This window comes from Colletotrichum paranaense, assembly GCF_030867605.1.
Source record: "Colletotrichum paranaense strain IMI 384185 chromosome Unknown Scaffold_20.1, whole genome shotgun sequence".
In the NCBI taxonomy this organism is placed as follows: Eukaryota; Fungi; Ascomycota; class Sordariomycetes; order Glomerellales; family Glomerellaceae; genus Colletotrichum; species Colletotrichum paranaense.
This window is the reverse complement of record NW_026848978.1, coordinates 39,056-66,551: the sequence shown is the minus strand read 5'-3', so window position 1 is coordinate 66,551 and position 27,496 is coordinate 39,056. Positions and strand designations below refer to the sequence as shown.

Below are 27,496 nucleotides of genomic sequence, written 5' to 3'. Positions count from 1 at the left end.
TCAACTCAATTCAAAGTGCAGGCTCTCCCCTCTCTCCCTCCCACTTCCAGCCGCACCTTACTTTCCCACCCCCCTCGTCTTTCATCGTCTCACTTTTACTTCAACTACCTTCCCTGGGCGCGTGGCAGAAACCATTTCGAAAGAGAGAAAGAGAGAAGAGACAGACCGTGAGGAAAACCTAACCTTGCCTTCTTGTACATCCTCATTTCTCCATGCCGATTTGCTGCTTGCAGACCAAGCTGGCCAGGTGCCCTTGCTGTTGTCGCAGAGTTTAGACGGCATCGCTCGCAAACATGGCTCCTTGGTCGTCGCAACGTCATGCTCCACCTCTTCGCCCTCCTACTCTCCGTCAAACTTCCGCCGACCTTGTCTCCCGAATACACAGCCCCTCGCACACTGCACCACCTGGCCAGCTGGGACGACTGCCCGACAGCTATGTGATTTTGGATAACTCCCACCTCCATGCCGACTCGAGCTCTTCCGAATCCGATTTCCACCCAAGACGCCCGCGCCGTCCGACACATTCCCGCTCCATGAGCCACCCATTTCCTTCGCTATTCTCCAGCAAGAAGAAGCGCCCCGACACCTCCCATGACACCGATTCCGAAGACGATGCGCCCGTCATGACGAAGCCGCCCGGCAACAATAACACTACACACAAGAGGGGAGGCACCAGTGGTGGCAGCAGGGACTTTGCGACTGGCAATTGCATGACCTGCGGCTCTCTCGTGCGCTGGCCACGCGAGCTGAAGGTCTTCAAGTGCACAGTCTGTGTCACCATCAATGACATCCACCCGGACCAGCTACCGGCCAGATCCAATAGCGGCCCCAAATGGCTACAGCGCCCGTCCCAAGAGTCGACGTCGCCTCAGAAACAGACCACACGACCGGCGGAACGATACGAGACCAGGCCCATCTCACTCGACCAGACCAAAAGACTGATCCGGCAATCTATCCATGCACATCTAGCGAGGGCGATTAGGAGGTCCTCGAGCTCAGAAGATGAGCATCGCGAGGTCGTCGCCGAGAGGCACGCAACCCCCAGTCCGTTTCGGGAACAGAGTGAACGGCCTTGCACTTCGAGAACGACAGGAGGCCCACAGCACAGGCGGGAGAGAAGCCAAGGTAATGGCTCTGGCTACCTCTTCCCCGAGCAGCCTACGCTCCGCCAAAATCCCAACGTGCATCCGCTGCGCCTGCCCCCGACAGCCCGGTCATTTTCGTCTTCTTACCCCGAGAGGCCCACCATGCGCCAGCTCACGGCAGACCCCAGTGCTCCGCGGCCGGCGGGCCCCAGGTTTCTTGACGCCGATGATCCAAAGAGGATATTCAGGCCGCTGGAAGACTACATTACCACCTGCTTCAGTTCATTTCACTGCGTCAACTCTTCGTTCCTTTCTCGTCGGCCTGTCGTAGCCACTCGCTCAGGGAGTGAGTCGGCATCACGGCGGCCGCCAATCCCCAGGCCCGAGCCCAAGTTCGCAGAGCAACATTCCGAATCTCCCGTATGTGATCTCGATCCTAAGCTTCTGTTGCTCGGTGACTTCGCCGAGAACGGGACGTGGTGGACTGGGAACCAAAGTCAGGGAGGGACACGCCACAAGCGATCGGCTTCACAGCGGATGGAGGATGCCCCTTCTTTCATCACGTCTCGCTCGCCGCAGGTGGAATGGAATCAAGTTACGGAGTGGTACAGATCGGTGATCAATGCTGCGGAATCCTGGATGTCCATTTATGAAGAGATGACCCGAGATTCAGAGGCAGACTCGCTATCAGCAACAGAGCTCCGGGCCATCGAGTCCCAATTACTCTTCGGCCAAGACCACACCCACAGGACCCTATTGAAAGCCATCGAAACACTACTCAAGCGTCCTGGGCGGCCGATGACTGATCCAGAAGACCTGAGATATCTTCTCATCATCTTGGAGAACCCGCTGCTCTACGGAGAGTCGAATGCCTTCCAAGGCCGAGGAAACAATGGCAGACGTCCGTCGCTGAAACGCGACGAGATTATTAGGGAAGACAGATCAACCTTGAAAACCGGTCCCGTATCTGGTCAACACTCCGTCATTATCAAGCGAATCCTGGGCTTGATTTCGAATTCATCGACTTCATGCCAAAACCACTTAACTACTTGGTTCGCGCGGTATTCCGAGGCTAGATTCATCAAGATCAAGGACCTTGCCGCTGGGTTCCTAACTTACAGACTCATTCGCCAGAATGAGAAGAAACACGAGGTCAGAGTGGACATAACAGCCGGGCTGATTCCGAACATGAGTGCCGGTCATTCAGCAGCCTCGCTGCACGCAGCGCTAGGAACGCAGCGTAGTTCCTCAAAGCAACAGAAGGAGCAACAGAAAAAGATGGTATATAATGAAGACTGGCAAATTCGGGCCGCCGCCAGAGTTCTCTCTCTAGTATTTGCGGCAAATAATATGACGCACATTCGGCGACCGGATCAGATGGGAAACATGAGTAGCAGTACTCACAGAGGGGGTATACAGGCACATGGACAAATCATCCCTACGAGTGACTTTTACAACACCATGATTGACTACACCGACTTGGTAGCCGAGTTCGAAGCATGGGAATCGAAGAGGGGAAAGTTCTCATTCTGCCAGTATCCATTCTTGCTGAGCATGTGGGCCAAGTCCCAGATCCTGGAGCATGACGCACGGAGACAACAGATGACCAAGGCACGGGATGCCTTCTTCGATAGCATCATGACAAGGAGGAACGTTACGCAGTTCTTGGTGCTTGATGTTCGAAGGGAGTGCCTGGTTGACGACAGTTTGAAGGCTGTGAGCGAAGTCATTGGAAGCGGGAGCGAAGACATCAAGAAGGGGTTACGCATCGTTTTCAAAGGCGAGGAGGGGCTCGACGCAGGTGGCTTGAAGAAAGAATGGTTTCTTCTCCTCGTGCGTGAGGTGTTCAACCCCGAGCATGGTACGTATCGGTCTCCGTCAGGTCTGAGTCTGTTTCTAACACCACATTATAGGGATGTTTATCTACGACGAGGACTCTCAATTCTGCTACTTCAACCCTAATGCCTTCGAGACTTCTGACCAATTCTTCCTGGTTGGCGTTGTAATGGGTCTGGCCATATACAACTCCACCATTCTCGATGTGGCGCTGCCGCCTTTCGCCTTCCGAAAGCTTCTTGCTTCCGCCCCTAGCTCGTCGTCAGGTTCATCTGCCCATCCTCGGCCAACCATGAACTACACGCTAGAAGACCTAGCAGAGTATCGCCCGCGTTTAGCGAGTGGCCTCAAACAGCTTCTTGAGTTTGACGGTGACGTTGAGACGACTTTCCAGCTGGACTTTGTTGTGGACATTGAGAAGTACGGAACTGTGATGCAGGTCCCACTGTGTTCGGGAGGAGAGAGGAAGTCAGTCACGAATGCAAACAGAGCAGAGTACGTCACACTATACGTCAGGTACCTACTTGAAACGGCCGTCGCCCGACAGTTTGAGCCCTTCAAACGTGGGTTTTACACTGTGTGTGGCGGCAACGCGCTGTCGCTGTTTCGACCCGAGGAGATTGAATTGCTTGTTCGTGGCTCAGATACGGCACTCGACGTGGACGCCCTGAGGGGCGTGGCTGAGTACGACAACTGGGGTTCGAAGAACCCTGATGGGGTAGAGCCAGTCATAGGATGGTTCTGGGATGCCTTCAAGAATGCAACTCCTGATGAGCAGAGGAAGCTTCTCTCCTTCATTACCGGTACCGACAGAGTGCCGGCCATGGGTGCTGCTCTTCTCCCAATCAAGATTACATGTCTAGGCGATGACGAGAACAGGTATCCCATCGCTCGAACCTGCTTCAACATGCTGGCCCTGCGTCGTTATGGGTCGAGGGAGAGACTGGAGCATATGTTATGGACCGCCGTGCACGAGAGCGAAGGCTTTGGTTTGAAATAAGCGCATCATGTGTCAAATGAGCTACAGGGAGCATCGATATCGGAGTTAACAGAAAGACAAACCGCAGCCCTGCAAAGGGTAGCAGCATGCATCTAGATGGTATGGTTGGTAGATTCACAATGACCTACAGCTTGTTGGTCTTTCTTGGGCGGTGGGCGGTGTCAAGGTTTTGGATGAACATGGACACGAGTCCATGGGTAGTCTTAATGGAAAGGATTTCATTCGGTTTCCAACCACAATTCATCATTCTGTGTCTCTTGAACTAGCGTTTGTAATCTTGACCAGGACTTGGTCCAGCAGCCCAACAAGCCAGTAGACTGGTCATAGTACGACTCAGAGCATTTCCCGTTCTGCAGAGATTCTTTTTGGTACATTTTGTACAGGATATTCGTACACTTTTTTTCGGTTTCTTCTCCACGCCCGCCCTCGTACATAACCTTTTGGTCTTCTGCTCCACCCTCCGCCCCCTTTTAGCATCATTAGTTCGCCTCAGCACGCGCCCTGGCAAGCATAGCCTTCTCCCTCCTCTCCTCCTCGAGGATCTTGGCCACCCGCTTCCGGTCCTTGTCGCCCTTGATCCTCAGCTCCTCGGCGGCCTTCATATCCGCCTCGTCCTCGGGACCGGGAAGCACGGCCTCGGCCTTGGTCTCTTGGAGGAAGTGTTCGTAGATTTCTTCCGAGTGCTTGTTCTTCATGTCGATTTTGACGACGCGCTCGAGGCCTTCGAGGGGTGCGGGCGCTTTGGAGTTGTCGATTGCCGAGGAGGGGGGTTGCGGGAGGGTGGAGGGTTCGAGGGGTTCGCCTGAGGTGGAGAAGTAGACGGACATGATCGCTGCGCCTTCGTTGTTGTTTTTGCGGTTTACGATCATGGGGACGGCGGGGTTGTAGTATTTTAGGCGGGGGAGCATGTCGCGCCAGAATTTTCTGCGGAAGATTGGAAAAGAGATGGTTAGTTTGGTGTTCCTTGAAGAGAGGTGAAGCTATGGTAGAGGAGGGAGACGAACTTGGGTCCGAAGTGGCCGCCATCTACGCGCCTGGCGAACTCCATATGTATCCTCGTGACATTTGGAGGGAGTTTTGCGGCACCGAGGCCGAAGCGGATGTTGAGGATCTGGCGGTTGTCAATTGAAGCTACTCCTGGGAGCTACATCGGGGGGTGTAGGTCTCGAGCGGGATGTAAGTACCTTCTGTTCACCAAAAGTTAGCTTTTCTCAATTCGTCATAAACATTTCAATGGCTCAAAGGAACCTACAGCTCTCAGAGCGTGCCATCTCGCTCCTACACGAGTCATCTTGGGCGGTAGTCTCTTGGGGGGTATCTCGAAACTGCACTTCACACCAAGCACTTTCTCGATGTCAGTCGCGCGGTCGGGAGTCTGAAAATTGCCCGCGACCCTTGGACTTTTCGGGACGGGGGCAAATGATTGTCCGGCGATAAGGAGTGTTGGAACTCTTATCGGTGCAGCTCGGGCGTTGATCGTCCCCCAAAATTTCTAGAATTTCCTAGGTGCTTGTTTAGTCGTAAAGCTACAAGGACCCCCAAAAGTCCTGAAGCTGGAACCTAACTTACTACATTCTCTTGATGCCTTTGCAACGATGCATCGCGCATTATCGTCGAGATGGCTCAGGAGTGCCATGAGCATTGGAGACCGGGCCGCCTTGGGTGAAGTCCCGGTCTACCTCTGCCCATCGCTCACCACCGCGTCTGCGCGACCTTGCTTTGCGCCGGCTGGTGATGCGCATCGCAACATTCCCTACAGACAGCGACGCTGTATGCACGTCGAGGCGACTACGATATCCGAGCCGGCAGCGGCGGCCCCGTTGCCTCCTGCTGACGAACCGACCAAGATCCCACGGAGAACCCTTCCGCTGTCATGTAGTGGCTGCGGCGCATTGAGCCAAACCACGGAGGCCGGGCATGCTGGGTACTACGACCTGAGCAGGAAAGCCGTGAAAGAGTATCTCGCGCCCAAGGGTAGCATGGAAGATGCGGAAGTGGGGGCACGGGAGGAAGACAAGGTCATTGATGAGGTCCTGCAGAACATGAGCGAGGAGCAGCTTGCTGAACTTGGCCTGGACCCGAAGACGCTGCGTTTTGGGGAGGAACTGGGTCCGGACGTTCCAAGTGCGTATTCTACTGTTGTGCTGCGTCTACCGTAGTTACTGACAAATTGCAACAGCACCAGGTCCCAAACCAGAGAGAGTACCGCTCTGCGATCGATGCCACAAGTTGGTGCACCACCACGCCGGAGAGCCAATCTACCATCCGACGGTCGACGCCCTGCGTGAGACGATCGAGGAGTCCCCCTTCAAGAATAACCACATCTACCACGTAATTGACGCCGCCGACTTCCCAATGTCGTTCATTCCGAAGCTGCACCAGGTCCTCGACGCCAACTTGAAGCATAAGAACCGTAGGAACAGGGCTGGGAGGTACTTCAAGGACCGAAAATTCGACATGAGCTTCATAATCACACGGTCAGATTTGCTGGCGCCGAAGAAGGAGCAGGTGGACTCGCTCATGCCGTACCTGAGAGAGGTCCTGCGCCGGTCGCTAGGCAAATTTGGACAGCTTATCAGACTGGGCAACGTCAAGTGTGTCAGCGCCCAGCGAGGCTGGTGGACCAAGTCGCTCAAAGAGGAGATTTATAAGCGCGGCGGTGCGGGCTGGATGGTCGGCAAGGTCAATGTTGGAAAGAGTCAGCTGTTTGACTCGGTATTTCCAAAGGGCACCTCGGCATCTCTCCCTTCAAAGAACCCTGTGCAGATCTCCTTGTTTGCAAAGGAGGAGGATAGCGACGGCGCCCATTATGCCGCGAGAGGCAGTTTTGAGAACGATTCAGATCGTTTCGAAGTGGATGCTTTACTGCCTCCTGCTCGTCCCGAAACAGATTATCCGGAGATGCCTACGGTCTCTTCTCTTCCAGGCACGACGGCTTCTCCTATCCGAATCCCCTTTGGTAACGGCAAGGGCGAGTTAATTGACCTACCTGGAGTGGCTCGATCGGATCTCGAGAGATACGTCAAACCCGAGCACCATAAAGATCTCATCATGCACCACCGAATCAAGCCCGAGCAGCAGTCCCTCAAGCCCGGCCAGTCTCTCCTGCTCGGGAGCCTGATTCGCATCACACCCACCACGCCGGACCTCGTCTTCCTCGCCTACAACTTCACCCCTATCCCCGAACACGCGACTTCCACCGAGAAGGCCATCGAGTTCCAGCAGCAGACGAGGGAATCCGACCGCGTGCCCAACATCGCCGCCCCCGGACTCGCGGAGAAGCTTAAGCTCGCGGGCTCCTTTGAGCTCAAGTACGACGTAACAAAGGAGCGCGCCGGCCCCCTCACTCGCAAGGACGTCGGCCGCAGAAAGGTCGAGGACCTCCCCTGGCGCGTGGTGGCCACCGACATCCTCATCGAGGGGTGCGGATGGGTCGAGATCGTGGCGCAGGTTCGGACCAAGGATCTGTTCGCCGGCTGCGCGCCGTCCTTTATCGAGGAGGAACCTGAACCTGAGCCTGAACCTGAGGATGAGCCTGAGCCTGAGAATGGTTTCGCCAAGATGGAAGCGGCATCGATCAACCAGGCCGGTCTCCTCCAGGTCGATAGGCTGAAGAAGACGGCCGAGAAGCTAAAGAAGAAGGAGGAGAAGGCCGCGAAACCCGCCCGGAGCCTTGATGAGCCCAATTGGCCCGTCGTTGAGGTCTGGACGCCTGAGGGCAGGTTCGTTGGCACTCGTCTGCCGATGAACGCTTGGCTTCTGAATAAGTCCCCCAAGAAGGTGATAAAGAGCCGCCCTCGCAAGAGCATGAAGGGTGCTAAGAAAGCGGCTAAGGCTGCCAAGAGAGCTCTTGCGGCGGCTGCTTGAATAGCTTTGTAACATCTCCCCACAAACACACATACTATGTACGTCAGTTGTAGAATATTTGCATGCGATACCCATATGTAAACACCATGTAACAATAATGAAAACCGGCTATTCACTATATAATTTACCACACAACTCTACTACACAGGTCTACTACTTCCATTAGCATATCCGTCCTTAGCTTTTCTATTATCGCTAAGCGCGCCCCCCGTCTCTATACCTGCCCCCTATTTCGAGGCGTCTCCCTCGTCTCTAGTCTTTCTCTAACTTCTACTTATCTTCGAAACTATTCGTAGGCGAATATAAGGAAAATAGGGCGGGACGGGACAGAGGCGTCGCCGATTCTTGATGTACGACTGATGGCATGGACCATTCCCAAAACCACTTTACGCGTGAACAATGCGCGGTGTGTCATCAACCCTGGATGCAATCTGAATGACGGAGTGAATGAACCCTTGACAATGACCGGCACCCGGGACCGTTTGAAACACCGAATCCGGAACCTTCTCGCGGCACCGGTGCGTTCCTGGAAATGGCTGGCCCGGCCGTGGCTCCGGGCCTTGGCTGTCGGTTGGCTGTGGATCTTCAGGGAATGACGTGGGGTTGGTAGCACTGAATCGCCCGGGTCGTGCCCAGGCTGTACCTGAATAATCGGGGGGTTCCATGTTTGGCCTGTGACTGTCGCCCGTATTCTTTCCCGCCCCTCCAGGAAAAAAATAAGGATTGAGAAAGCATCCCACCCTGTTTGCCTTCCTCCAAACTTACAAAAAGCCATATCCCTACGGATACACGAACCCCTGACTATCCTCGATCTTCCCGCCGGGTGACGAATCTGCACGCGACAGAAGCCTCAACACGCACAACAGCTATAGGTTTGCGACTGCATCAAGTTCACTATTCGAGAAGTCCCAGCAAGCTTTACAATATCGGGGGTTCATCGGTGTGAGAAGCGCCTCCGCGAAGAGAAGTGACTGCATCGGCATCACACGACCACACAAACCTCCCCACCCTTCGACGTTCATAAAACTTCCTTGTACCGAATTTCTCACTACAATGGCGGGCTTACAAGACCGTTTGCCGCAGCGCTCGGCACCAGGCCCCTCTCAGACCCAGACAGAAACGCAGAGCAGGACGGGCACGCAGGCAATTCTTCGGCTGAGAGGTGCCCACGCTCCATCTAGGCAGTCGGTGCGATGGGCGGAGGACGTGGTGGATAACGAGGGCCTGGGACGCAAGAGCTCAAAAGGTGAGCTGACGTTCCCTCTCTCCCCCTCTTACCGTCACATGCATGACTTACTAACGCACCTTCGACAGTCTGCTGCATCTACCACCGCCCCAAAGGCGTAGACGAATCCAGCGACGAGTCCTCCTCGGACTCCTCTGACGACTCTTCCGACTCGGAGGCGGACACCAACGGCGGGCGTAGGAGGGTACCCTCGGGAGACCACAAGGGCAAGGGTAAAGGAAAGAAGAGCGGTAAGCGGGGAGACCATGACCACGACTGCGGCGACCACGATCACGACCACAGCGGCCACGGGCATGGGAGGAAGGCTGGTCGCGAGGGGAGCGAGAAGAGGCGGCCTAGCCCGAATGCGTATGAGAGGGTGCCGAAGCCGCCTAAGCCCAAGGATGAGGGGAGCGGTGGTTCGCCGGCCAAGGCTTGAGTGAAAGGCGCTCACACTGGAGAACATAAGATGGTTGATTTATGGTTCGCGATGCATATCATAGGCGTTGGAGGGGATTGGTGCATGGTTCACGCATGAGCATATCTACAGCCCCTAGTACGACGGGCGGCAGCACGAATACAAGATGCTTCACAAGTAGAGATACCTATTCTCTGCTCACCCCATGTGGGACTTTTGACATTCGATACGGCGACAACCAACAGCTGCAGAGACAGAGACGATCGATCTGTCAGTACTATTCGAGTGCTGCGTCTCGTTACTGGAGTCTCTCTTTTCGCGGACCCGGAGGAGCGGTGTGTCCCCGCACTCAGTGCGCCGGCGGCGGCCGTGGGGGGACCAGCTCTCCTACGCCCGGGCGCAACGCGCTGAGATCTTATCGCTGGCGATAAGTCCAGGACCCCGCGATCCCTTGACAGTGCTCAGACGTAACCCCGCCATTCTTCAACGGCTTCCTCCATATAAGCCACAGCTTCACAAACCTCCCTTCCTCGTACAACCGTGAAGTCGGTTTTGGAGAATTCTCATCTAAGCACGACTCATACCTTTTTCACACAACCATGTCTCACGAGCACTCACACGACGGCCCTCATGGCCACGCGCACTCCCACGAGGGCGGCTTCAACGCCCAGGAGCACGGCCACTCCCACGAGATTCTTGACGGTCCTGGAAGTTACCTCGGCCGTGAGATGCCCATTGTCGAAGGCAGAAACTGGAGCGATCGTGCTTTCACAATTGGTATTGGAGGGTGAGTTTATTTTACTATTCCAGCTCTGGATCGGTCCAAAGACCGCTCATCCTCTCCTATTCGGGTGGCTCCAAATGGCTTGCGAGAAGCGCCCTGGGCATGCGTGCCCAGTATCAAATTGGACATAATTGATTCCCAATGGCAACGTATTACGAACAAAAAAGGCTAACACAAATACCCAAACCCCCAGACCAGTCGGCTCCGGCAAGACGGCCCTGATGCTCGCCCTCTGCCTTGCCCTCCGCGAAAAGTACTCCATCGCCGCCGTCACAAACGACATCTTCACCCGCGAGGACGCCGAATTCCTCACCCGCCACAAGGCCCTGCCAGCCCCGCGCATCCGCGCCATCGAGACGGGCGGTTGCCCGCACGCCGCCGTGCGCGAGGACATCTCGGCCAACCTCGCCGCCCTCGAGGACCTCCACCGCGAGTTCGACGCAGACCTCCTGCTCATCGAGTCCGGCGGCGACAACCTGGCCGCCAACTACTCGCGCGAACTGGCCGACTATATCATCTACGTCATTGACGTCTCGGGCGGCGACAAGATCCCGCGCAAGGGCGGCCCGGGCATCACGCAGAGCGATTTGCTGGTTGTGAACAAGACGGACCTGGCTGAGATTGTGGGCGCGGATCTTGGCGTCATGGAGAGGGATGCGCGCAAGATGCGCGAGGGTGGGCCGACTGTGTTTGCGCAGGTGAAGAAGAATGTTGCCGTTGATCACATTGTCAACCTCATGCTTAGCGCGTGGAAGGCGAGTGGTGCCGAGGAGAACCGTAGGGCTGCGGGTGGGCCGCGGCCTACGGAAGGCCTTGACAGCCTCAAGGCTTGAGTACTAGGTGGACAATGGTAGTTCAGGAGTGGGGTGGCACGTTGGACGAATGTAAGAAGTGAGGGTTGATGCGAAAAAAAAGTTGAACGAATCTCTCTTTTCAGAAAACTCCGGAGGATGGCATCAGACCTGTATCTATAGCCGACGTTACTGCTAATATCTATGCATTCTTTTCCCGGGGCGCACCCCTTTTTTGGCATTTCCATCTCATCATGTCTGACTTTTATGTTTTTTCCCATGGCCCATGTCTTTTTTTTTTACTCCATCATCACATCGCCCTCCTCAACCAGCTCCGGGACGCCCGCCTCGAGGAGTGGCCCCTCGAAGGGGACTGCGTTGCGCGGGAACACGCGCTTATACAGACTGACACCAACAGAGTCCTGAGGGTTGATGCGAGCGTCGAACGTCGCCTTGAAGTATCCGTGGGTACCGAGGGGCTCCTTCATGAAGCCGGTGCGGCCGCGCTTGGTCCACAGCGGCAGGGCCTTGAACCACTCGACGTCCTCGCGGTTGAAGAACATGTAGCGGATGGTGACGATCTTCTTGTGGATGTGGTACGGGTGACCCGTGAGGATGGCGCGCTTGGCGATGACGCGGTTCGTAGACGACGGCAGGGCGGTGCCGGTGCCGACGAGCGTCAGGTTGAGGGCAGAATCCCCCTCGGCGTCCCCGGATGTGGGCTCGGTGCGCTTGAAGAAGAGGACAGGGACGGCGCCCCAGGTGACGGGACCCATGAACGTCGCGACGGCGGACTGGCCCGGGTGAAGGTATCTGGCAAACTTGTGCACGTTGTTGGGCGTGTTGCCCGGCTGCGAGAAGACGGGGTTGATGGTGAAGCGGCGGGGGCCGCACTGCACGATGAGCTCCTCCTTGGCCTTGATGGACTTGTCGTGGTCGGCGCTCAGGTTGAACAGATAGTTGACGGCCGTCTTCTTCTGCTCGTGGCGCAGGAGGGAGAAGAGCGTCACCGGCCGGCCGGGCTGGTGCGACTTCTCAAAGGACGCCGGGACGCCCTTGAGGTAGACGTGGACGCGGGTGCCGGGGGCGACGCCGCCGACGAGGGCCTCGCGGGTGGACCGCGACCGGGACGCCTGGTAGTCTGGGATCTGGAGGAGCTTGCGCCACTCCTCGGGCTCGTAGGCCCGGTCTTCGCTCTCGAGCCACTCGCTCGTCCTGAGGCTCTTGAGACCTCTGTACCGTTGCAGGCGCTCGCGCGCGAGGACGCCCGGGTGCAGCTCGATCTCGTCGGGGAATTCCTTGTCGTCCTCGACCTCGTCCGTCTTGCGCGCGCGGTAGGCGGCGAGACCGGCCGCGTCCTCCTCTTCATCCGGCTCGATGAACTTCTCGGACTGTGCGTATGTTGTAGGTGCGCCCTCGGTGGGCTCTCTGGGCGCGGCACCCTCGAGACCATCCTCGGGGCGGACCTCATCCTCCTCAGAGTCGCCGTCCTGCATCTCAAAGTCCTCCATGTCGGAACCTGAGTCTGACATGTCGTCGCCGAGGTACCATGCCGCTTGGTAGTTGGACGTTCCCTTGGGGACTCTGGTCTTGGCTTCCGCGGCCTCGTAGTAGTCGTCGTTGAAGTAGTGGTGGTCGTCAAGAAGCACACCCTTCTGGATCTCTGGCGGCTCAGTCGTTTCCATCTCGTCGTCTTCCATCGGCGCATCAGGGGCCAGCTCTGCCAGATCATCCTGGTCTTCATCAGGGGTATCAAGAGTCTCCTCGGTCTCGGTCTCCTCCACGGCCATTTCGCCTCTCTTCAGCTTCTTGGGCAACGGCGCACTCGTAATCTTCTCAATCTGGAATGTGCCAAAGTCGCCCAGCTGAACCAAGCGGTTGGCCTTCAAGCCACGTCCCCTGACGACACCAGTGATGACTGTTGAGTCAAGTCCTGAGCTGGCGAACTTGATGTCCTCGGCCAACATCCAACTCCTGTCCTCGCGCCACCTTACACCCTTTGGTGTGGTGTTGCAGAGCGACCTCATGAGATTGGCGCACTCTTGTCTGTTCTCCAGCTGGTAAAGCTTCTCCTGCTCAGGGTGGAAGTGGGTGATGTATGACCTCAGGGAACCGAGGGTGGACTGCTTATGCTTGGCTTGGTCGATCTTGTCCACACCGTAGACAACGGTGAAGAGGGTTGAAAGACCCTGGCTCTCCAGACTCCTCAGCATCAGCTCTCCAAGCTCATCGACCTCAACGTCGGCGGAGAGCATGACCACCACAAAGTCGGCGACCCGAGTGGCGTCCAAAACCGCATTCAGGTCCCGCTTAAGAGGGATGTACTGGACCTTCTGCTTGAATCTGTCGACGGAGACTCTGAACGGCGTCTCCCCCACTTCGGCCTCGATGTCGACGCTCTCGTTCAACTGCTTGATGGCGACTGCGGCGTCACCATCCTGGCATAGGGGAACGACCGCAACAATTCGTGGTGCTCCATCCCGCCCGACAAACAAGCTGGCTTCCTCCAATCTCTCCTTTCGCTTGGCGATCTGGCGCTGCTTGGCCTGGTTTCGTCGGTCGAATTTGGACAGAACTTGCTGGTGGGGTGTCTTTCGCTGCCCCTTTTCGTCACCCGGGAGTCTGCCTAGTCAGACCAAATATTAGTTTGGAAATTCCACGAAAAAATGTGCCCTCGGATTTTGGATGAGGGAGAATCTGGAGGCGAACCTTTGGCGGCGTCCCTCAGCGCACCCTTGGAGGCATGCTTGGACTTGAAGGGCTTGTGGGTGACTTTGGTCGTCGGTCGGTGAGAGTGACTCATGGTCGCGGCGGGCGGTTTCCCGTCTCCCCCAGCCTTGAAACGAAAGGGTAGCGAAGCCAGGTTGGACAGAGGCTTCTTTTTCTACTTTTCACAGTCGAAATCGAGACTTGGTCGAGTACGGCGCAATTTTTGGACTTTTTGGACGGATTTGCGCCTGTGATGCGGATGGAGGGGTACTTTGACCGACTATTTTTTTGAATTCGTGCGTGCGTTATCTGGAGACGTCCATTGGCTTGTCGAAAGTTTATGCGGGGCTCTGGCTGGGGTGATAAGATACGCTCCAACCAGGATCCCGATAACAGAAGAGCCGAAGAAATTTTGGGCCGAGTCGCTGCTATTGAGCATCTCAGTGAACTTTTTTTCCTTGCAGGGACCCTTCGCGACGGCACTCCACGAGCACTCCAGACCTGCCAGCCACGAAAACGAACCTCATAACCCATTTGCCCACCATGGATATCGACACACCCGAGACGCAGACGATATCGCGGAGGGACAACCCGCACTCCAATGGCGCCGTGCAGGTGAAGCGCCGCACCGACCTCGTCCCGCGCGAGGAGCGGGAGAAGATCCGGAGGCTCAAGGAGGCGAACAAGTCGTACGGCCGCGGCAAGAGCGTCAACATGAAATCGATCAAGGACAAGAAGCTGCGCACCAACCTGTCCAAGCTCGAGAACAAGTACCGCGACGCCACCATCAAGGCCAAGGACGCCGAGATCCTACTCGAGAACAGCAGCGGCTTCCTCGAGCCCGAGACGGAGCTCGAGAGGACGTACAAGGTCCGCCAGGATGAGATCACCGAGGGCGTCTCCGTCACGACGGCGCAGAAGCGGTTCGAGCTGAAGCTGGAGGAGCTGGGACCGTACGTCGGCGAATACACCCGCAATGGCAGGGAACTGCTGCTCGCGGGACGGAAAGGTCACCTTGCGACGTTTGACTGGAGGGAGGGCAAGCTGGGGTGCGAGATTCAACTCAACGAAACGATTCGGGATGTGCGGTGGCTGCACAACAACCAGTTCTTCGCTGTTGCGCAGAAGAAGTATGTCTACATCTACGACCACAACGGTGTTGAGATCCACTGCTTGAGGAAACACATGGAGGTCACACACATGGAGTTCCTCCCCTACCATTTCCTCCTGGGCACAGTGGTAAGTTTTGAAATCACGAATGCAAGCTCTTCTGAGCTTCGCTGACAATGGCCATAGGCATCAACAGGTTTCCTCAAATACCAGGATGTTTCGACAGGCGACATCGTCTCCGAGATCCCCACCAAGCTCGGCCCCCCAACAGCCATGACCCAAAACCCCTGGAACGCCGTATTCCACGTAGGACACCAGAACGGCACAGTCACTCTCTGGTCACCCAACCAGACCGACCCTCTCGTCAAGCTCCTGGCGCACAGAGGGCCGGTAAGATCACTAGCCGTCGACCGCGAGGGTCGATACATGGTCTCCACCGGTCAAGACTGCAAGATGGCCGTCTGGGACATCAGGATGTTCAGAGAAGTGAACCAGTACTTTACAAGAACACCCGCATCCTCAGTAGCCATCTCCGACTCGGGTCTGACGGCCGTCGGTTGGGGCACACAGACCAGCGTCTGGAAGGACCTGTTCAACAAGAACATACCCGTCCAGGAGAAGATCCAGAGCCCGTACATGGCTCTCGGAGGCGAAGGCAGACGCGTCGAGCGCGTGCGGTGGTGCCCCTTCGAGGACGTCCTCGGCACGGGCCACGACGAGGGCTTCTCCTCGCACCTCATCCCCGGCGCCGGCGAGGCCAACTTTGACGCCCTCGAGGTCAACCCCTTCGAGACTAAGAAGCAGAGACAGGAGGCTGAGGTCAAGGGCCTGCTGAACAAGCTCAAGCCTGAGATGATTGCTCTGGACCCCAACTTCATCGGCAACATTGACCTGCGCTCGGCCGCGCAGCGCAAGGCCGAGAAGGACCTGGACGCGAAGCCGCTGTCCGTCGAGGAGGAGATCAAGAACCGCGCCAGGGGCAAGAACGGCGCATTGAAGAAGTACCTGCGCAAGCAGAGGAAGAAGAACATCATTGACGAGAAGAGGATGAAGGTCGATGAGATCTGGGAGAAGCGCAAGAAGGAGAGGGAGAGCAAGAACCAAGAGGCGGAGGCTGATCTCGGCCCGGTGTTGTCGAGGTTCGCGCGCAAGGAATAATGCGGATGATGAGGAAGTGGGAAATTGTGGCTGTAAAAAGTTTTGACCAAAGTTGAAACGGGAGGAGTTGGTTGCATGTAAAAAGGCGTTTTAGGCATTTGCTCCCTTAGTGACCATGAATACCCGAATCTGGAAGATATTCTCTATCCTCTCTATCTTCCCTGTAAGAGATCTCCTGCTACTATGTCTACTTCTGGGTGTTTCTCTTCATCAGTCCCAGTACGACTTTTTATCTTCTGTATCAAGCTTCTCAGCAGAGACAAATGAGGTAGGCATTTGAGTCAAATCACAAGAACCAACATCATCAACATTGGCGTAAGCAGCGTGACTTTTGATCATCATTCCAGGACATATCTCATGTCCGCATGTAAAGTGAAGTACTATCAGTCCTTCGCCTACTTTTATGTACCGTACGCCATTACGCTTCATTCGTGCATATTCCCAGAGTCTATCTTCCCATAACAACTTTTCTTTTGTGATGAACCATTTGGATTTCTCTGATCGCCTTTACAGCAGCTTCAAGTGTCCCGTAATCTGGTCAACCAAGCTTCTGGGCGCAGGGCCAACGCCCAGAACAGTCAGACTGCCGGCCTCGATCTGCGTCCGGCCGGCGTCGGCAATCACCTCGGAAGTGACACCAAGGCTGCGCGCCTTGCCCATGAGCTCGAGCATCTCGTCCTGGTTCTTGATCTGAACGGCAATCTTGGCCTGGCCGAGATTCTCCCAGCGAGAAAGGATCTTGGCGGCGGGGGATGAGGGGTCTTTCGCTGCGATCTTGGAAAGGGACTTGTAGCATGCCAGAGTCGCGTGCGAGGCTTGCGCTGCCATCTTGCCTACAAAGGAGAGAGATTGGTAAGCTTTGGATCGCCTTTCAGGGGTTTAGTGAGAGAAGACCAAGAACATACCCTTGGTCATGCCCAGGTCCGTCCGGACGACGAGGACGAGCTTGCACTCCTCATTATTATCCACCAGCGGTGTGCCAGCCGGGTTGGGCTTCTTGGAAGAGGTAGGCTTCTCGGAGGCATTGCCCTTGCGCTGGCGCAGACCGTCACGGCGGTCGGCATCTAGGCCGTTGGCCCAATTGGGCGCGTGGTCGAGAACAGTATCGTCCTCGTCGATGTCGGACTCCTCGCTCTCGACAGGGTCGTCGAAGTTGGCGCGGGCTTCGGAGCGCAGTTCGGGGGAGATGAGGTAGCCGCGGATCGAGTAGACGCCGAGGAGGAAACCGGTCATGAGGGCGACGATGGAGGTCGACAGCACCACGGCTGTCTGCTGGCCGCCTGTGTCCGCCATTCTAGCGCGGCTTGTTCGGGATTGTAGAGGTGTTTTGGTGTCGGCTCAGAAGGTCTAAGGAGAGAATTGCTGAGAAACGTCACCGCGATATGGAGGAGTTGGGCGGGTGAGATGGGATGAACTGCAACTTTTTGGTGGGATAGGATTGGATGGATGAAATTGGAGACGTCGAGTTCCCAATTCCAGGTCTTTCGAACAGCGCTTCGCCAGGCCGGATGACGCACGCCAGGGGCTTGCCTTGCCTGCCTTGGCCTGTCTGGGTTTGGCTGAAACCCCCTGGACCGCCGCTCCCGGTGACCCTTCAGCGGAGGGTGCCCCCACTATCTGACCTTCCTACCAGGGAGGGGTAGTGGTGGGGTTTATTGACTTCCATGGGGATCTAACAATCTAATAGTAAGCTACTGCAAGCTGGAATCTCAGATCAAGACTTGGCTGCGACTATCTCCCGCTTCTTCACAGTTTAGCAACTGGCGGTCTATCTGACGGGCAACGACTCATAAACGAGTCTAGTCTACCTTACGCTCTGTCAGTATTCCCCATTAAGTCTGAAAGCAACCCATAACAAGGTTGCTATCCTGAGAGACACACTCGCTCACGACTCACAGATATATCTTCCGCAAGGTGCATCACGATAAAGCTTCAAGATGGCGGGGAAGAATGCCGTAATCGTTGGTTTGAGCGGCTGCTCTTCCAGCGGGAAGACGACACTCGCCCGTCTATTGAGAGATATTTTCCCCAGTACCTTTATTCTCCATGAGGACGATTTCTACAAAGCCGAATCCGAGTAAGTCCCTGTGGATCATGGTATTGGTTATATCTTGCTTACATCCTCAATAGACTACCAAGTAAGAATGGTCTCTTGGATTGGGACTGTCCTGAGTCCATATCTATCCCTGATATGGAAAAAGCCCTCATTCACATCCGTGAGAATGGCACTTTCCCGGTAAGTTGCACTCGGATAGTACAATTCCATCCATGCTTCTCACACAATGCCCTCACCAGCCCTTTGTAGACTCGAAAGAAGACCAAAATTCCGTCGGAAAATGCCCAGTCTCGACTGAGAAGATCGCCGCCATGAAAGCAAAAGTCGAAGCCTGGCTCCAGCCCGGCAAGCCAGGACACGCCATCTTCACCGAGGGCAAGCTCAATGTCTGTCTCTTTGACGGCTTTCTCCTCTACTGCAAGGAAATGGAGACAACCATGGAGCTTATAGACATCAAGCTGTTCCTTCTCGTGAGCCGCGCCAAGGCGACGCAGCGGCGCGAGGCCCGCGATGGGTATGTCACACTAGAGGGATTCTGGCAAGACCCTCCCGGGTACGTGGACAAGATTGTCTGGCCTAATTATGTCGAGTCTCACTCGTGGCTTTTTGAGCATGGAGATGTCGAAGGAAAGTTGAATGCGGAGGTACTAAGTGAGAAGAACATCAAGGCACAGCTTGGCAAGGGACTGGATATTGATATGGAGACTACTCTGGAGTGGACTGTTGACACTATCATCACGGAGTTGGAGAAGCGTGCTTCTGAGAAGGTTTAAAAGACCAACGAGATTTCATGAGACATTGAACTAAAGATTCGAGAATAACATGTGCAAGAAGATAAGCGTATGTACTTCACCCCTTTCCCTAGGGTGTTTTGAAACAGCTCCAAGCAGCTCTTGTCAAAGACTGTGAACCACCGAGGCATTCCAATATAACTATCCTTGCCAGGTGTCAGACTTCGTAGCCGTCGACGAGCAGGTTGACGGGACTGTGTAGCTGCGGTTGGGGTCACTCTCCCAAGTGACGGCACCACCGCTGGCAACATTGATGTACTTGTACTGGAACGTCGTACCAGCCGGCAACTCAATGGTCACAGTCCAGATGGGGTTGGCCGAAGTGTATCCCGAAGCACTCAAAGCGATGGCATTGCTCGGGTTCCAGCTTCCGAGGGCGGCGGTGCTACCCACCAACTTGATCGTCTGGCCAAACTGCGTCACGACCCGGGCGTTGAAAGTAACGAGCACGGAGCTGGCAATAGGGCATCCCGTTGCGGTTGGAGTAGCCCCCGTGGTAGTTCCCGTGGGTGATCCGCCTCCTCCACCAGGAGTCTGGTTGGCAGGGAACGACGTCGCCGTGGCGCTGGAGTACGAGCCGGCGATGGAGGTAGCCTGGCACGTACCCGGGACCGAGGTGGCAGAGCCGACCCAGCCCTTGGGGATGACATTGGCGCGGCGCTGGGCGGCTGTAAGGAAGGCTGCGTAAGACCAGGTAAGATCGTCCGCCGAAAGGGGCTGGCCGTTGCTGCGAGAGAACTGCTCGGCGAGCGAGCCATTGGACTGGGCGTAGGTCGCGACAACGTTCATGAAACCGTCCGCGTAGGCGCTGACGGTGCTGATGAGCGAGTTGTAGGTTGATGACCCGGAGGCGTACGTCCCGGGTGCTACGGAGCCATCACGGTCTCGGAAGAAGGCCAGTGACGTCTGGGTGACGGTGATGGACCCTTGCTGCTTCCAGACGTAGAGGGCGTCGTAGAGCTGCTCGGCGGCGGCCAGGGTGTTGAGGTACCATGGGTTCCCGTTGTAGTAGCTGTCTTCGGGGTATCTGCCGACTGCGACGGCGGCGGATTGGGCGATACCGTTGTTGATTGCGTAAATGGAACGGAAGGAATCTACGACGACCTTGTGGCTGGCAAGGGCTTTGTCACTGCAAGGCTGGAAAGTCGCTGCGTCGCAGGCTGCGGCCGGGTCGAAGTTGTGAATGGAGGCGAGGATGACGTTGGCATCACGGCCAGATCTTCCGTTTCCGTTGACTTGAGGGTGTTAGACTGCGTGGTTCACTGAGAGGTAAATACGATTGTGCTCATGAACTCACTGTTTGCAACCATGAAGTTGCCCGAAGGGTTCCAGAATCTGCCCAAGAAACACAGGACTTGGGGAGCCACGGCATCACAAGCAGCGCAAGACTGTCCAAGAGACCGGGCCAACGCGCTGCCCTCAACAAGAGCTGGATTCTTGAGTTAGTCTTGATGACTGTTCATCATGTATTGAGGTGAACTCACCGCGATGTTGGCTGGCGACGGTGAAGAAAGAGCTTCCCTGGACCTCCTCCCACAGATCAAAACCAGTCTGGTTCCTAGAGACAAGTTAGAGATGCTCATAACCACTTGTAATCTAGTCTTCTTACCAGTACTGAGCAACATATGCCAAGTCATTGCGGATCACCGGCCACAAGACGGATGAGGCAGTAGACGAGTAGCCGTTTGATACGAGCCATTTCGCGTAACCGATAATGGCAATGGCTCGCAGCGCCGGACCATCTCTCTGAGGTCGTCCTAAGTCAATATTAGTATGCTCCTCAAATCCAGTGGCAAATTTCCAATATACCCCAAGCACCCGTGAAGGGGGCCAAGTTTACTTCGAACTTGGGCTCGCCAAGGCCGGCACCATCACCCAAGCCTCCGGAAGGGTTCGAAACTCCCTGGAGACGAGCTTGAGAGGCGATGTAGTTCTGAATATTGGTCTGAAGGTTTGCATCGTAGCTGTTGGTGAATATGTCTACCACAGCCTTGAAGACGAGACCAGCATCTGCGGGCCTGTCAGTTTCTGCAGTGGAACCACCGGTAGATTGCATTTACCTCTAGTCCACGTGTAGAAATCTTTGGTACGTTAGCTAAAGTCCCTGAATCGAGGTGCCATGTTTGCCCCTCGGAGAACAAGTCGGTGAATTTGCTCCTCCGCTCGTTTCCCCGCTTGAAGCGTGTCACCAACAGAAGTTAGGGAACTTACACGGTGGGTCGGTCTTGTCCGGAGAAGCAATAACGATGCCAGAGCTGACGCCCTGAGCATGGCAACCGTTAGGGCCAATATTGCAGAGCAGCTGCGCAAGGGCTATGGGAGTCTCAGTGGCAATGAAGGAGTCGACGTCTCTCTTGACAAATTGGCCGCCGGGATAGCCAAAGATCGTTTGGGTGGCGAGTGACCCAAGCAGAAGAGCGGAAGTGAGAAGCTTCATGATGGGCTGTGTAAGACGCTCTGTGGTGTTGTGTGCCAGGCTTCCTGACATGACATGTTGCAGGTAAACCATGATGATTATATACTTCTTCGCGAGGCACGAAGAAGCGGTAGGGCAGGGGGTGTGTTCGGGGTGGGTTGCTTTGATGTGCCTCGAAGGCCCGAATGCTGGAGTATCACCGAGCTGTCAAGCTGGCCTGCATTAGTCTCACGAACATCCAAGATGCCCCTCGTCACGAGCTAGAAGCTGGACTTATGTCGGCACAACGGCGAAAGAATTTTGGTCGAGCCGTTCAATAGCTCCCCCAAGCCCGCCCGGTTCTGGAGTACAAGCCTACGATCCCACCTCTCGTCGTCCTCACTCTCACTTTCGAGTTCTTTTGTGAATAGTATCAGTGCCGGCAGCTACAAGTGCTCCAGCAGTGCCGTGAGACAAGGGTAACAATAATCCCAGCTCAGGAGATGCCGTACAGGTCGCACGTGGACCAGGTTGGCTGTATAATCAGAAGGCCACCTCAGGAAGGCAGCAAGGATAGCAGACAGGGGTTGAGTGATGTCGTCGGCAAGGCCAAGGAGATCAGACAACCTTGTCGTTCGGTCCTTTCCGCCAGGAACTGTGGGGTGTTATTGGTGGCTATGATGAACTTCAGGAGGACTCATGGGGGTTGGGGTCGAGGGGTAGTGGAGGAGGAGGTTTAAGCGTTCCCCGCACACTCCTTCCCGAGGCTTAGGCTTGATCGAACGACTAAGACATTGGATGCCTTGCACTGCTGATGCTTAAGGCGTATTGGAGTGGGAGCGGCCTTTGTCTGAGGCATACGCTCCTCGTAATTGGACGAACCTGAGAAAGAGAGCAATGCTTTAGGTCATTTGAAAGGAGAGGTGAGTAACAACTGTCGTTGTTGTTGTTGTCCCGTCTGAGCCAGCCTCATGTCTCATCGGCATCTAGAAGCTGGGCATGCGATGCTTCCTCACCCACCTGCGCTTGCTGGTGGTGTGATGCCATCAAGTCGACATCATCAATGCGGAAACTCCTTCTCCCTCGAGGCCGAAATGTCCTTTTTACAGCTTGCTCATTTGCTGCCGTGCAGTAGCGTCGACCAAGCTGTATGAAGTGTAACGATGTTACGGCGGAGTCTCCTGTTGATATCGGGCCGGACGAGAGAGAGTTAGCCATGCCAATAGCTACCCCAGATCACACGGCTGCACCCCGCACCGGCCATCCCACATGTTGGCCAACTTGGCCCCGTTGACACGGCCGGCCGGGATATCCAGAACGGGGACTCTGCGCCGTAACCGACAAACTCTGATGGCCTTGAGAAGCGAGAGGGTGGGCACCAAGATGCAGGAGCAGTATGCATCATCGGACAGCGCAAGCTTGAGATGACAGCGCCAGGTACGGGATGCGCCGAGAAAGAGCCCGTGGAGAAAATCGTGGCTCGTCTATCGACTTTTATCCGCAGGTCTTTCACATGTCTTCTTAGGTAAGAATGGTACTAGATATGGGATATTTCATGTAAAAACCTGGTAACAGCATCTTCAAAAGTGGTCTATGGTCTAGGCACAAAAGAAATGCCCGCAACTCGGTTTTAGATGGTCCGCGAAGACTGTTATTGCGAGATGGTTGCCAGTTTCAGGCAAGTGCGATTTTTCCTTCTCACTTGAAGCTGCCTTGAGCCTGACGCGCCGCAGTCGCGGGGCGAAATCCGGATGGAAGCTACCACTTTACGCGCTCGAGATAGTGAAATTTCGTCAGGAAAATTTACGCGTAGAAGACTAGGAGTTCTCCAGTGTCAAAGTTTGTGGGCAAGTCATGGTTTTCCCTAACCTCATAGATCGACGATCTCGGCAAAAGGGGTAGGAATATGACGTCCCCAGTACAAGATTACACCACGCTCAAGCTTTTGACGGCGAACATGGCTGCCTCAAGACCGGTCACTCTTGAACCTGTCGATCGGAAGATTGACATCATGAAATTTGATGGCTCCTTGGATGATCGAGCTGCCGCAGAACTCGACCCTGACTCCCGTAGGAGCAGAGGAATTCTGGGCACAGGCCCGTGTTTGTTGAAGAAGGAAAAGAAAAAGAGAAGAGAATTTTCGCAAGGCTGCGCTATGTAGTAAAAATCAGAGACCCACCTCGGACGATTAGCTAAGCACAGGTCGTTGGCGGTGGAGAACGACCCTGATGAGCCTGGGTGCCTGGCAAAGTGTTGGTGAGCCGCATGCTTTTTCCGGTTGGCCACGAAGTTTGACGCCTGGTAAGGTATCCTTATCGGAATCGCACTTGCAACTCCAGCTTCCATTCCGCCGATGCTCCATAGTACTTTCACCGTCCACAGCCCTCGACTCACCATCGCGTCAACTGGCGAAACCGCATCTCTTTTCAACCCTGCACAACGAACCGGACGCACCTATCGCCAGAAGTACTCAAGACGCAAGTTACAGCCAAGATGGACGCCGCGACCATCGAAGAGACGAATCGCATCCGCGTTTCGCTGGGCATGAAGCCATTGCCGGTCCCTGGTGCCGCCCCAGCCGAAACACAGCACGACGATTCTGCATCGGAAGAAGAAGATGCATCTGCGACACTCGAAGGACGTCAGGCGCAAGCATACGACAACTACCAAAAGGTTCGCGACGCCGAAGCCGCCAAGCGCAAACGAGAAGAGCGAGCCGCCGCAGCGAAAAGGGAAAGAGAAGCTGCGCAGCGCAATGCAATCTTAGAGGGCAAGGGTCTCGGCGAAGCTGACGAAAACGACGTGGACGCAAAGGCATGGTTGAAAGCGCAGAAGAAGCGACAAAAGGCCATCGAGAAGGCTAGGAAGTTGGAGGAGGAACAGGCGGCAGCTGAAGCAGCTGCGCTCGCGGCAGTCGAGTACACTTCGAAAGACCTTGCTGGAGTCAAGGTCGCGCACGAATTGGACAACTTTCTCAACGGCGATGAACAGATTTTGACCCTGAAGGACTCGACCATCGACCAGAACGAAGAAGAGGGCGATGAGCTTGAGAACATGGACGTAAGAGCCAGAGAGCAATTGCAAGAGAGGCTAGATCTGAAGAAGAAAAAACCAGCATACGACGTCTTTGCTGCGGCAGATGAGGATGGTGAATGCGGCATCTTGGCTCAGTACGACGAAGAAATTTACGGCAAGAAGGGCAAGAAGTTCACTCTTGATGGGTCTGGCGCTATTGCGGAGTTGGGAGATATTCTTGGAGCACCAGAAAAGGTCAAAAAGTTGCAAAACATTGATCTCGATGTCATGCGTAAGTATTGCCTAACTAAACATGATCATAATGGGCCGTCGCTAACCCTCCATCCAGAAGACGCACCTACTTCAGATTACCTTGATATCTCAGAGATTAAGGTGAAGAAGCCGAAGAAGAAGAAGAACAAGTCTACAAGGCAGAAGCCTATTGATGAGGACGACATCTTCCCCCTTGATGCGACACCGGCGGACGACAACGAGATGGACGTAGACTCCGGCGCGGTTATCAGCAAGAAGAAACGCAAAGTGGAGGACGACAATTTTGTTGATGACGACGATTTGCAGGCTTCCCTTGCCATCCAACGAAAGAGCGCATTAAAGAGGCGGAAGAAGAACCGGCCCGAGGACATTGCTCGGCAACTCAAAGAACAAGTAGATGAGCCGGACAATGAGGCTCTCAATGGCGGTGTAGTGATTGATGAGATTTCCGAGTTTGTGTCCAATCTGAAGAAGCCTGAAGAGGAGGAGGAGCGCAAGACAAAGAGGCCAAAGTCCACTTCAGTAGAGCCTGTAACGGCCATGGGCGTCGACAACGACGACGACGATGAAGATCACCCGATGGGCGACGATGCCTATGAATTTCCCGAGGATAGAGCTCGAGAGACATCTGCAGAGATTGCGGCGACGGGAGTGGACGAAGAGAAGTCACTCAACACCGGTATGGGTTCAGCTCTAGCACTACTCAGAGAGCGTGGTCTTATCAAAGACTCTCATGGTGCGGAGCGAAACATGAGCGAACGCCAAAAGGCCGAATTTTTGGCAGAAAAGAGACGTCTCGAGAGGGAGCAAGAAGACCGAGCAAAGTACCAGCGAGAGCGCGACAGAAACAGCGGCCGACTGGATTCCATGTCTGTAAGGGACAGAGAGGAGCGCGCTCGACAAGCAAACGCCCATCGCGAACTGCAGCAATCACGCGTCGTCGACGAGCTTTTCAAGAAGCACTACAAGCCCAACGTGGAGCTCAAGTACGTGGACGATCACGGCAGATCTCTCGACCAGAAGGAAGCCTTCAAGCACATGAGTCACCAGTTCCATGGCAAGGGCAGCGGCAAGGGCAAGACCGACAAGTTGCTGAAGAAGATTGAGGAGGAGAAGCGACGCGAGGCCAAGCCGACGTTTGACGCGAGCGAGAACGCAAACATGAACTCATCATCGGCGAAGCGGCAGGCCGGTGTTCGATTACAATAAAAGGCTAAATCGGGTTGGTGTCGGGACCATGGACCAGGAAAAAGGTGCAGACCCTTTAATATGTACAATCCAAATTGAAGCTTATTCCCTGCTGACACAACGTTCAACTCTTCAGACGCCCCCGGTTGATTTGCTGACGCTTTCTTTGTGATACCCATTCATCTCTTTTCCAAAAGTTGGAGGTGCAAAGTTGTACACTCTAGCATCCCTTGTATGCTGTTATCTTGCTTCGGAACAGGAGAGATGGCCCTTCTTTGCGACCACACAACGCTAAGGCCAAGTGGCCCGACCCTGCTGCGTTTGTCTACTACGTTGCCCAAGTCGTTGGGGCCGTCATGATGGACCTAGCAGGCTCTCCCAGCTCCAGCGTGGCTCGCGGGGTATTTCGTTTCTTGATCTTGCCGGTGTGACAGGCGCGTCGCTGAGGCTCTCGTACTCCCTCTGGGCCTCATCAATCATTCTGAATATGTCGTCCATGTTGAACGCCGACGTCGTCCGCCTCGGCGACATGGCAAGACGCTCCGGCGTGTGGCCGCTGCTCTCAATCGCATCCGTGACCTCCAGCATGAGATCCTCCATCAGCGGCGAGACGCACGGTGAAAAGTCGGCCGAGAAGTCGGACGAGGTGAAGGACAGCGGGCTATCCGGCTTGCTGTTTATGCTGCTGCTTTGACTCGGCTGCCGTTTCAGAGGCGTGACGCTCCGGCTCGTCGTCGACGTGGACGCCGTCACTGCCGTTGGTGTCATGTCGATGCTGCCGCCGTGGGTCCGGCACCGTTGCTGTAAGCGGGCCCGTCTCTGGTCCCGCCGCGATCTGATGATATCCCGAACGGCGTTGCCGTGGAACTCGCAATCTGCTGCCGCCGGTGAGCCGCGGTAGCAGTCCTTGCGGCCGCAGATGCCGTGTGTGAAGACGTCTGGGTGCGTGACTCTGAAGTTGAGCATGCCTTGCCTGCCTGCGCCTGTACTCATCATGCTGGGCTATATGTGTCACTAATGTGGAGATGGGCCTTCGTGTAAGAATGAGAAGGAAAGCTGGTGAAGAGCTTGCTGTTATGAGATGCTCGTGCCAAGCCTTGATGTAGGCCAATAGATGTATGAGCTAAATGAAGGATAAGTATCCGGAGGCTTAGATAGGTAGCTGAAGATGGAAAGAAGAACCAATATTTACCTCTTGAGCTTAAAGAAAAGCCTCAGCGCCCACGTTTTCTTCCTTCTACTTGGTGTACCCCGCGTTCAGCTACTCGTAAAAGCCAGGTCTCCGCCTACTGGAGTGAGTTTGAGTCGATCTCGCCTTTGAGCTTTCTTCGGCACTTGTAACCCAACCCTTTGGGAACCGCTCCCGCGCCTCCTTCAGCTTCTTCTTGCTCTCTTTTGCCCCGTTTCAAGGTACGCACGCGAAAAGTCGTCTGCGGCGCTGCTGCTTGAAGGCAAAATCTCTCTGAAATTCCCTTTTCCCCCACTCTCTCTCTCTCTCTCTCTCTCTCGGGGTAGCGAAAGCCCGGGCCCGGACTAATCCTGGAAACGGTGTGCTTGGAACAAAGGCCGATCTGCCAGTGTGGCGTTGACTTTTCCTTATTTCCTTATCTCTTTTGAGTTCAGGCGGAAGATGTACCGTAGGCGAGGATAGGTAGAGCAAAAGCCCGTAAGATCAGGTGCTACACGTGCGCGGTGGAAAGTCTGATCACTTGTTCTTTTTTGGCGTAGTTCTTGGTGTAGAAAAGAGGCGGATGAATGGCAGGGAAGGAATGAAAGAAGTAATCAACGAACAATA

General features: G+C 55.3%; 13 protein-coding genes across 13 annotated transcripts; 7 read left to right on the top strand and 6 right to left on the bottom strand.

Moving 5' to 3' along the window:
- Positions 1-293: 293 nt before the first annotated feature.
- CPAR01_15531 (HECT-domain-containing protein) lies at positions 294-3,921 on the top strand (the record flags this gene model as incomplete). Its single annotated transcript, XM_060499779.1, has 2 exons — positions 294-2,946; positions 2,999-3,921. The coding sequence occupies 2 exons, from the start codon at positions 294-296 to the stop codon at positions 3,919-3,921; spliced, it is 3,576 nt and encodes a 1,191-aa protein (XP_060341355.1).
- A 479-nt stretch (positions 3,922-4,400) lies between these two features.
- CPAR01_15530 (uncharacterized protein) lies at positions 4,401-5,212 on the bottom strand (the record flags this gene model as incomplete). The annotated part of the gene is made up of 3 exons (XM_060499778.1): positions 4,401-4,845; positions 4,926-5,032; positions 5,174-5,212. 3 exons carry the CDS (start codon positions 5,210-5,212, stop codon positions 4,401-4,403), a joined length of 591 nt encoding a protein of 196 aa, XP_060341354.1.
- A 304-nt stretch (positions 5,213-5,516) lies between these two features.
- CPAR01_15529 (uncharacterized protein) lies at positions 5,517-7,788 on the top strand (the record flags this gene model as incomplete). Its single annotated transcript, XM_060499777.1, has 2 exons — positions 5,517-6,045; positions 6,101-7,788. 2 exons carry the CDS (start codon positions 5,517-5,519, stop codon positions 7,786-7,788), a joined length of 2,217 nt encoding a protein of 738 aa, XP_060341353.1.
- A 386-nt stretch (positions 7,789-8,174) lies between these two features.
- CPAR01_15528 (uncharacterized protein) lies at positions 8,175-8,453 on the bottom strand (the record flags this gene model as incomplete). Its single annotated transcript, XM_060499776.1, has 1 exon — positions 8,175-8,453. The coding sequence occupies one exon, from the start codon at positions 8,451-8,453 to the stop codon at positions 8,175-8,177; it is 279 nt and encodes a 92-aa protein (XP_060341352.1).
- Positions 8,454-8,841: 388 nt separating this feature from the next.
- CPAR01_15527 (protein phosphatase inhibitor) lies at positions 8,842-9,452 on the top strand (the record flags this gene model as incomplete). Its single annotated transcript, XM_060499775.1, has 2 exons — positions 8,842-9,034; positions 9,103-9,452. 2 exons carry the CDS (start codon positions 8,842-8,844, stop codon positions 9,450-9,452), a joined length of 543 nt encoding a protein of 180 aa, XP_060341351.1.
- Positions 9,453-10,030: 578 nt separating this feature from the next.
- CPAR01_15526 (uncharacterized protein) lies at positions 10,031-11,048 on the top strand (the record flags this gene model as incomplete). The annotated part of the gene is made up of 2 exons (XM_060499774.1): positions 10,031-10,218; positions 10,409-11,048. 2 exons carry the CDS (start codon positions 10,031-10,033, stop codon positions 11,046-11,048), a joined length of 828 nt encoding a protein of 275 aa, XP_060341350.1.
- A 257-nt stretch (positions 11,049-11,305) lies between these two features.
- Positions 11,306-13,809, bottom strand: CPAR01_15525 (AARP2CN domain-containing protein; the record flags this gene model as incomplete). Its single annotated transcript, XM_060499773.1, has 2 exons — positions 11,306-13,632; positions 13,716-13,809. 2 exons carry the CDS (start codon positions 13,807-13,809, stop codon positions 11,306-11,308), a joined length of 2,421 nt encoding a protein of 806 aa, XP_060341349.1.
- Positions 13,810-14,258: 449 nt separating this feature from the next.
- Positions 14,259-15,983, top strand: CPAR01_15524 (BING4CT domain-containing protein; the record flags this gene model as incomplete). The annotated part of the gene is made up of 2 exons (XM_060499772.1): positions 14,259-14,954; positions 15,012-15,983. 2 exons carry the CDS (start codon positions 14,259-14,261, stop codon positions 15,981-15,983), a joined length of 1,668 nt encoding a protein of 555 aa, XP_060341348.1.
- Positions 15,984-16,490: 507 nt separating this feature from the next.
- Positions 16,491-17,276, bottom strand: CPAR01_15523 (peptidyl-tRNA hydrolase PTH2; the record flags this gene model as incomplete). Its single annotated transcript, XM_060499771.1, has 2 exons — positions 16,491-16,816; positions 16,889-17,276. 2 exons carry the CDS (start codon positions 17,274-17,276, stop codon positions 16,491-16,493), a joined length of 714 nt encoding a protein of 237 aa, XP_060341347.1.
- A 644-nt stretch (positions 17,277-17,920) lies between these two features.
- Positions 17,921-18,812, top strand: CPAR01_15522 (nicotinamide riboside kinase 1; the record flags this gene model as incomplete). Its single annotated transcript, XM_060499770.1, has 3 exons — positions 17,921-18,060; positions 18,114-18,219; positions 18,279-18,812. 3 exons carry the CDS (start codon positions 17,921-17,923, stop codon positions 18,810-18,812), a joined length of 780 nt encoding a protein of 259 aa, XP_060341346.1.
- A 159-nt stretch (positions 18,813-18,971) lies between these two features.
- On the bottom strand, positions 18,972-21,339 carry CPAR01_15521 (glycosyl hydrolase family 15; the record flags this gene model as incomplete). Its single annotated transcript, XM_060499769.1, has 7 exons — positions 18,972-20,065; positions 20,128-20,259; positions 20,315-20,388; positions 20,440-20,587; positions 20,640-20,840; positions 20,891-20,911; positions 21,042-21,339. The coding sequence occupies 7 exons, from the start codon at positions 21,337-21,339 to the stop codon at positions 18,972-18,974; spliced, it is 1,968 nt and encodes a 655-aa protein (XP_060341345.1).
- A 2,379-nt stretch (positions 21,340-23,718) lies between these two features.
- On the top strand, positions 23,719-25,722 carry CPAR01_15520 (SART-1 family protein; the record flags this gene model as incomplete). The annotated part of the gene is made up of 2 exons (XM_060499768.1): positions 23,719-24,532; positions 24,590-25,722. 2 exons carry the CDS (start codon positions 23,719-23,721, stop codon positions 25,720-25,722), a joined length of 1,947 nt encoding a protein of 648 aa, XP_060341344.1.
- Positions 25,723-26,055: 333 nt separating this feature from the next.
- On the bottom strand, positions 26,056-26,697 carry CPAR01_15519 (uncharacterized protein; the record flags this gene model as incomplete). The annotated part of the gene is made up of 1 exon (XM_060499767.1): positions 26,056-26,697. The coding sequence occupies one exon, from the start codon at positions 26,695-26,697 to the stop codon at positions 26,056-26,058; it is 642 nt and encodes a 213-aa protein (XP_060341343.1).
- Positions 26,698-27,496: the final 799 nt, after the last annotated feature.